At 33.5% G+C, this 9,663-nt stretch overlaps 1 protein-coding gene across 1 annotated transcript in view; it reads left to right on the top strand.

Annotated features, from left to right (window-relative positions):
- Positions 1-322: 322 nt before the first annotated feature.
- The window catches only part of LOC149782029 (prostatic acid phosphatase-like), a 38,353-nt gene continuing 29,012 nt past the window's right edge, over positions 323-9,663 (top strand). The window contains exons 1-3 of the mRNA XM_089933433.1: positions 323-614; positions 6,326-6,421; positions 9,159-9,251. Coding sequence (XP_089789559.1) covers positions 450-614; positions 6,326-6,421; positions 9,159-9,251 — 354 coding nt within the window. The 5' untranslated portion in view covers positions 323-449. The remainder of the gene's footprint in view (positions 615-6,325; positions 6,422-9,158; positions 9,252-9,663) is intronic.

Below are 9,663 nucleotides of genomic sequence, written 5' to 3'. Positions count from 1 at the left end.
TACATCGTGTGAAAACTTTTGAACTAATTATTACTATTTTGGTTTTTAATTTTCTTTGTGAAAATTTTTATTTAAGGTCGACTTCATTAATCTTATTGATGAGTCCTCTAATGAGTACGAACTAATTAAACTTTAACTCCAACATTCTCACCAGTTCCTTTGCAAACTATATTTCACCAACATTCCCCCACCACTACCACTGCGTTCCGAGACTGCAATATGATTTCCTCTCCGCGGCTGGAATCATACCTCTCACAGTTGGTTGCCTCCCTTATGATGGATTATGTACTCAGTAAGTGACAGAACAAGGGGCGAACGGAAATTAATTGCTTCTCCACATCCGTTGAAATATGGACGACAATTATGACACGTGCATATTTGTTTTCGTCTCATTTATCAGCACTTGATCTCAAACATTCACAGATTTACCAAGTTTTTTTGCCACAACCATGCTACCTAAATCGTCTGCATCAATACATATCATATTATTTACTGTTCTTTTTCATCGGCCGTTATTATGTCAGGTACTCGCAGGTAAAGCTGCACCTCGTTCCAGTGACTTTTCAAGCGCAAAAAACGAGTGGAGTCCTGATTCCCTAGAACTCGTACAGCTGGTAATGCATACAAGCGTTTTACGATTGTTTACGATCGGATACTGATTGTAGATAGGAAAATTAGGTTCGAAGGGAGACCAAGAAGCAGTTCTCTTTTTTCCCTGACGATTCTGGTGGCAGTAATGTCAGAGAAAAAGGAAAACAAAAATAAAAACTACAGGTTGGTGGGGAAATTTCATCTATTTCCCGACTGGTTTGTTGAAATAACGCAGTATAATCTTTTTTCCTCCCCCCAACCCTAACGAAATACACATAACGTTTTTATTAAAATCCTAATGAAAATGAGTGCATTATCATTTGTAATAGCATGACTGATAATAACAACCAAAACATTTTTTTTTTAACCCTCAACAGTTACACATTATATTTCCAAGGTTTGGGGCACATACATGCACATGTACATATATCTATATACAAATGTTACCTATATACAAATACCCACAAACAAATACAAGTATGTTACGTACATAAAAAGATGTACTTATAAACACAGACGTAATTATAGACATATAGAGATATAATACAGTATACACTCCCTGTACCACTAATTTCTATGTCAGTGGCATGGTAGCAAGTATACTATGCCTATTACTAGATCCACATGTATCAACACATACCTTACCACTGATAGAATGGTTGTTGTTGTAGGGTTTAATGCCATTTTTCAGCACATGATAGGCTATACATGGCGGCCAGTATTAATGGTGGAGGAAGAACCCAGGAAAACCCTGGAAAGAACCACTGACCCATGAGAAGCTACTGGCAAACTTTCTCACATACCCACATAGGCTGAATCCAACTGATAGAACGGTAAATAGGGGTAAAAAAATTTTTTTTAAAGTTGCCATTTTGTATTAAAATTTCCATGTTTGTGTATGCTTAATGCTTAATCTGGATGTAATTTCAGTTCTTATATAATTGAGACATAATTTGATATTCGTCATTAAATCTGCAATTATAAATATTGAATTTTAATTGTCATATAAATTAAGTAATCACATTATCAGATGTTTTTATCTACTATGGCAAGCCGACATTCTCTTGAAGATCCATAAAAGTTAAGGAGATGATTGTACACACTCTTTATCTACCGTGAAAATCTAGTTCAGATTGACCACATTTTGACCTCCATAGAAGATGTGCTAAAACTTATTTAGACCTGAGAGAGAGAAGATAGCAAATTACTTCAAACCTTTCTAACAAAAATATTTTGGGGGGGAATATGTTTTGTTCCCAAATTTCTGTGAAATTTAGTTAAAAGTTTAGGACTTCTGCTAACCTTGTGAGGCAAGGGGAAAAAAAGCTTAATCCATTTTCTCATTTTTTCAATTAAAGCTGGCTTATGATTATCACAAATGAGTGTTTTCTTTTAAAACCCTTTTACCCATTATTATTCATAAAATATATGAGTATTGTATATTGGAATTTAAACTTTACATTTGATTAACTTCTATGGATATTTATTACACCTAAAGCCTGCTAAATTCTAGGTAATTTGCATGGAATCCTAATTTATTACAAAACTATCAACAAACCACATTCATTTACAGAGTAATTTATATAAAGATTCAGTTTTCTATCCAGTGTACATTACAGTAGAATTCCATTAATGATATTGGGATTCATTCATATTAGTGATTGAAGGAGCTCTTCTTTGCTTTTCAACATTAAATTTATTGTAAAATTTTATGTAAACTGAAAATGTATCTATCCCAAACTCTTTGAGGCATTTATTTACTCTTTAAAGAAAACCTATTCCAGATAGAAAAATAACATATATTCCAAATAGGAAAATATCTTCTTTGTTTGGGAGAACAGCAACTAAAATATTTTCCATTTGGGCTAAAAAGTTACCATTCTTATGATCCAGGCTATCTAAAAGAAAGCACAAACATACTGCTATTAACCATTTTAAGGCCACCCTCGTCAGAGTCAATAATAATTACTTTTCTTTCAGTTTTGTCTCTTGCTCCACTCAAAACAAATTTGTACAGAATATAGTTCCTGGAATGCAATGTGGTGGTGGGGTTGTGGTTGGTAAACTCATTAGTAGATGAGTAAGTTCAAAAAATGTCGTACTTTAATAACTAAAATGGGTTATTCATCGTTTGAATTTTTAATATTGATTGTACTGATTTTGTTACCATAATTTAATTTAACCATATTGTTTAACTATATGGAAAATCTTATGCCTAGGTAAATGAATTGAATATATATATATATATATATATATATATATATATATATATATATATATATATATATATATATAATATGTACTAAGTGCTCAGTTACATGCACAAATCAATTTTGGGTTTTTGGGGGGAAAAACTTAATTTTTTTATTTTTTAAATGTTTTATTAAAAAAATTACCCTACGGGAAAAAGTGCTATGATCAGCAATGAAAAACAGGAATGTTCAGCTGACCAGAAACATATCTTTAGGGGGCCTTAGATGCGCTCCAGTGGCCAAGCGGTTCGAGCGTCTGCATCTGATGCAAGGAGGTCGTGGATTAAATCCTTGGCTGAGTCATACCAGAGACTTACAAAAATGGTACTAACAGCTGCTTCACTTGGCGCTCAGCGTTAAGAGGTTAGTATTAGGACTGGTCGGCCTGGTATCGGGATAATGTGACTGGGTGGGACATCATGCTACAAGTCTGTGGCATGATGCCCCAGTGTTAGGCATCACTATAAACTGCCACATTGCAGACATCATAGCAATATGACTGAATTTTTTTTAAAGTTACGTTAAAAATCCAAATCACATCACATCACAGAGGTGTCTATAGTAAGTAGCATTTTGTTGTTCAACTTGAACATTGGCAATTTATCATAGGTAAATAATTTATTATGTACATAAACATTGGTAGTTTATAACTGATAGAATGCAGTAACTGTTGTAGGGTTTAACACCATTTTTCAGCACACGATAGGCTATAATTGCGGCCAGTATTTATGGTGGAGGAAGAACCCAGGAAAACCCCGGGAAGACCCACTGACCCACGAGAAGCTACTGGCAAGCTTTCTCACATACCCACATTAACGAATCCGAGACTCGAACCCACGCAGACAGAGGTGAGATGGCAGAGATCCGTAAAGGAGATCACTTTCAAACCATTCGGCCACTCGGGGCATTGAATGCAGTAACTAATCAGAAGTTAAGTAGATGTAGATGTATTGGTCACAACAATCACTGTAATAATCACTGTACATTAAGAATCTTGTCTCTCAAGACAGGTGGTTTCATGGCTTTGATTTTGGAACTGAGGTTTTACTGTAATGTAATTCTGCACCAGCTTGTTAGAGCCTGTCATCCATCTTGCAGATAGAGTTCTGATCAGATTTTGAGGTTTTTACTGTAATGTGAACTTACATCTGCTTGTCAAGCTTCCCAGCCATCTAGCAAATATATTTCTTATCGGATTTTGAGGTTTTTACTGTAATGTGATCTTGCATCTGCTTGGCTGTGCTTGTCAACCATCTAGCAAATATATTTTTGATCCGAGTTTGAACTAATCAGTGAAATAGCCTTACCAGTATGCATGCATTATCACAAAGTTGAAATGAATTTAATAATGATAGCAAAGAGTCATGCATATTATTGAGGCAATCTTGTATCTGATTGGATAAGCTTGTTACTACCCTGTAGACTGAATTCCAGTTTGGATTTTTCACCACCTTAAGCTTATCAAAGCCATAGACTGGTTCTATAACAATTAGTGAAATACCTTCCATCTGATTGGCTGCAGATGTTATATCTTTAGATTTAGAGACTATGTATCACATAAAACATGGTAAATGGGTTTAGGTGGTGCTTGCTACAGTTTCATACTTTGCATAGAGTTAGATTTGTTAACAAAAAGAATTTCCCTGGATTTTCTCACTGGTTATCCTGGCTGTTTAAAAAAAGACATTCTTTATGTTGGTTATTGTTATAAGAACTTTTAATTTCCTTTATTTTTTTGTTGGTATGATTGATGGGTATAGTTTGGGTTATAGATTATTCAGCTTGGCCTTACCTCAGATGTGCACTTAAAAAAAACTGCTTGATCTACTTTGTCATTTACACTTCCTGGACTTCAAAAGTAAATTGCAAAAGAAAATGAACCCATAACTTGTTTACTTTTTATATATTTTGTGATTCATTCATTGCACTTTTTAGAATCTGGTATTGTCTAGTCTGACAAAGCTTGTTTTCCCTATTTTAAGAACTGTACTTTAGAGTAATTCAGGCTGATATTTTTAGCACATGGGAGGAGTTATTTTGGTTAGAAGTGTGTTTAGATCGTGCACAGTTTCCACAAGTACAATATCCAATGATATTTCAATGACAGTACATGAGAGTAACATAGAGGTATGCCAACATTCCCTCCACTGTGTTTGTTACAAAGCAAACAACTTCACCTTACACCTGTTACACTTTCACAAGTAAGTAATATATTTAGAGTGCCTCCTAATATGATTAAGATTGTGGATAACTTTGATTATTTGCAAGAGATTGTGCATATCAGTGATATTTGTAGAAGGACTGTTTATCAGAATATGGCAGAGTAAGTAAAATCAGCTTCATATAAAGTTTTGGAGATGGTTTACACAGATTGTGTGATTGACATTGGGTGAGTGACATCAGACCAGCTAGGACCTCTTGTTTTGTGCTAGCATAAATAATAATATTATTACACAGTCCATTCCTTGGAGAGATTAGGACGATACATTTTGCATTGCATGCCATTTTGCCCAAGTATGCAGAGAAAACAAAGTTGACTTGGGTATCTTTTTCTTGATTAATAAAACCCAGGTGAAAGAAAAGAAGGAGTTTAATCTGACAATTAATATTCTTTAATGCTATATGTAGTATTAAATGTTATAGACTGTACACCAGACTAAAGTAACTGTCACTAAATACAATTGTAGTGCCAAAGTCATGTAGATTTTATATTGTTATTATTATTAACCATTACTTATTTTAAATTAAGCAATCATGGACATATATTTTTTTATAGATGTTCCTAATGTTTGTTATCAGTTATGAAAATCCACCACAATGCAAATAATATGATGGTGAAAGATTTCATTGTCAGCATTTTTCCTTCTTAATTCAAATTGAATTTTGAAGCGGAAAATTGTCCCTGCTACACAGACAATTGAAGAGAGACCACCTGTTTTCAAATAACATTTTTTATTGGTAGTAGGGGTGGTCTCCCAAGTTAGGGTATACTGCAGTGTACTCAGAATATGAAAATGGGGCAGAACATATTTCACTTGAAAAAAGGTAAAGTCTGATTTGCTTTCTTTCGTGTGTTTGAGTGGAATGACAGTTACTGGGTGACTATTTCACTGAATTTCCAAATGGCATTGATTAATAGTAATAATAATAATAATAATAGTAATAATAATTCATTAAATGTAAGATTTTGTATATTTAGCTTCTTAAAATCCTCATGATATCAAATCTTTTTTTAATTGAGAAAAGTTGGGGGATTTGACGATGCTTCTTTTACACGGATGAGTGGGGTGGGGGTTGTGTCATAAACCATTTTTGATGGCAAAGCTAAAAGTACATGGCATAAAATTTGTATTTACCATTTGAACACAGTTCTATAAACTTGAATGAAATATGTATATTCACAAAGTGATTTTTAATTATACTGCAATCTGAGATTGTGTCGATGTTGGATTTATTATAGACTGTGTTGCTTTCTATTTCAGTTGTTCAGACATGGAGATAGAAGCCCAACACATGCATATCCCTCAGATATTCACACAGAAGATGAATGGCCGCAGGGATTCGGGCAGCTGACCACGGTAAAAATATTTTGAGCTGCTGAAATTTAAAGCTTCAGATAATTTAAATCAGATGGAAAATTTATTATGAAATTATTAACATGAAAGCTATTTAGGATGTGTGTGTTTTCCTGTTTGAATATTTCTTGAATATATTCAGCATTGTTAATTTAATTATCAAATCACTCCTGTTTTCTATGTCAACTTTGGTATTAATTGCCACCACTCACCCCCCCACCCCCCAAAGCCACATTGAAAACAGAAATCTGAGTCTCATTAAATGACATTTAAGTGTCCATAATAAATTTTGAAGTGGCATTCAGAATAAAAGTCAGATGAATGTAGGTATTATTTCCCCTTTTTATCTTCAGACTTTCAATTCATTATGACTAAATACAACCCTTTAATGCTGTGGATGGAAGATGGGTAAAGAAGGGCAGTAACGTTTGATTACTTCAGTTAATGTTTGGTACTAGGGGAAAAATTCTCTTCAGATTTTTATGTGACATTGCCTGCCTTCTTTCCATATTCAGTGTGAAGTAAGCTATCCAACATAATTTGCAGCAGAATTAGATGTTTATGATGCATTACGTGTGAAAGATAGATCTGATACATAGTCAAGCAATTTCTTTGCCATTTTGAATTAAATTTACATGAGATATTTTACTCCATTACTCACTGCTGATGTGTTCTCATACAGACGGTTCAAATATTGACCTAAATATGTGTTACAAAATGAACATCTGATGATATGTAAATTATAACTATCTCACTGGACTGTCTTTATCCTGAGATGGCTGAAGAAAGCAAGGCAGACAATCTTTGACTTTGATAATTTTCTTATCATGCCACTAAAACACTTGTGTGTTCATTAGTACTTTCAAGACTGGACTATTGTAACTCAATTCTATCTGGTTTATCTCAATATCTACTCCAGAAACTTCAAAAAGTTCAAAACACAGCTGCTCGGATCATACTTAGAGTACCACGATCAGAGCACACCTCCCCGCTGCTCTGTACCTTACACTGGCTATCCATTCGATCCAGAATCAAACACAAAATTTGTTCTCTGTGCTATGTTTCACTGATGGACTCCAGTACAACATACCTATCTGACCTCACCCATGTGTACACACCAGCAAGATACTTACACTCCTTTTCTGACAATCGTATAGTCATTAGTCCCACTATGAAAACAAAGTCATATAGACAGTGTTCTTTTGCATACCAGGGCCCAGCAACGTGGAATGAATTGCCCACTGAACTTAGACACAAAGACACAGTGATCACATTCAAGAGGGCTCTCAAAACTCACTTATTTCAACTGCAAGAACAAACTTAAAGATCTAATAATGTTTCCTACCTGAAATATTCTCAGCATGTTTTTTATTTTTTTAATGTTTTTTCTAATTTCATGATGTTTGTTTTTGTAATAATATTATTATATGTTTTTTATCTTGTAGGTGTTGTCTAATGCTGTAAAGTGCTTAGAGCTTCGAAAGATTAGGCGCTATACAAAGTCCTCATTATTATTATTATATTAAACCATGGTACCTATCATACCTGCTTTATTATGGTTCTTATGGTAGATTGGGTCAAAAGTTTTCGTTACATATTGTGCTTTTGACTAAGAACGAATACAATTGTTGAAACATGATATTTTTTAATTTTGAAATTCACTTTCTCAAAATATTTTCATAGAGATAGCTAGTGAAATTATTTGATCATTAAACTATGAAGGATCAAAAGTAAGCATTCCTGTGTTGTTATATTTACAATACCAGACAAGTAATAGCATTTTCTTTTTCGCTAATCTTCATAAATATGGCATTCATCTTTTGTGTTTATATAGGACCTTTTCTGTGCACTATTTCTAAAATTTTCCAGTGTTTGGTTTCTGATTGTGTGATGCTCTCAGTTTTGTGTACACATTATAACTTTAGTTTTAGGTTTGGATCTGGCTAACCATATGTACTCACTTATAAGTAGAGTCAGTCTGAAAAGGAAAAAGATTCAGATCAAAGTACTCTACTGATAACTCCTAACAAATTGCACAGATAAAGATCTACCAGCACATTATGCAATGGCAGATCTGGGTCTGAGCAGTTTGCAGTTTGACTTATAAGCGAGTATATATGGTTGTTTTATTGGAAGACTCTAATGCCTTCATTTGAAGGACTTGTGTCTACTTATTTTCTGAAGAAGAAAAAAAATCACACCTTAATAGAGACTACAATCTGTTGCAACAGAATTGTATGAATTGTGATTAATTTTTCAAAATAGATGAAGTCTAACAAGATCTATATTCTTCCATGCTGGAGCTCAACTTTATTTGCTGAGGTCTTAAATGAAAATTGATGTGAAAGTTTTCTACATTACTGTTTGATACAGTTGATTTGATATATCACTGTTTGATACAGTTGATTTGATATATCACTGTTTGATACAGTTGGTTTGATAGATTACTGTTTGATTCATTAGTCGACCTGTAAACACAGTACTTCTGTGTAATCATTAAAGACAGGTGTCATATATTACTATCAAGTGTTATTTATGCAGAAAATATTCTTTGACTAAATGAGTCTGAAATTATAAAGAAAACCTCTGAAAAAATCTTAATTATCAACTTTGTTTTTGTTGCTCAATAATCTAAATGAAATTCATAAAAATAAGGAAAAGGCTTTATAACTTGAATCTGTAATGAATTAATTATTGATGTTTATGTAAAACATAAAAAAAATTCTGGTTTTGATTTCAGAGAGGAATGTATCAAGAATACAGCATGGGTCAATTTTTACACGAGAGATATGTTCAGACCAAGTTTCTTCATTCCTCTTACAAAAGGGCTGAGGTATGTGAATTGTTATGTAAATTTATAATACATTTTGCCAGCAGACTTTGTCCTCCATGACTGAAAGAGTCTAGGAAAAATGTAAGTTTGAATTCAATATGCTTGGGTCATTTTCATTTTATACTAAGGGCTGTTCCATTAAAAATACATGGGAACCAGGGAAGGCACTTAAAAATGGGTTACTCACCCATGGATGCAGTTAAAATTTCTATCATTTTAATATGAACTCTATGAAATCAAAGTAACCTATCACGCGTTTTTTAAAAAATGCCTTCCCTGTATACCATCTATGTTTAAATCAGAAGAGCCCTAACTGATTCACTAGGAAATTTGTTGAATATATAACTTTTTGACCTTGATGGTTTTTGTCACTCTGTCAGTAGCACATAATTCATTCTATACTTTATATTAC

This window comes from Sinohyriopsis cumingii, chromosome 15 (assembly GCF_028554795.1).
Source record: "Sinohyriopsis cumingii isolate HCF-2022 chromosome 15, ASM2855479v2, whole genome shotgun sequence".
Taxonomy (NCBI): Eukaryota; Metazoa; Mollusca; class Bivalvia; order Unionida; family Unionidae; genus Sinohyriopsis; species Sinohyriopsis cumingii.
This window is presented reverse-complemented; position numbering and strand designations above follow the sequence as displayed.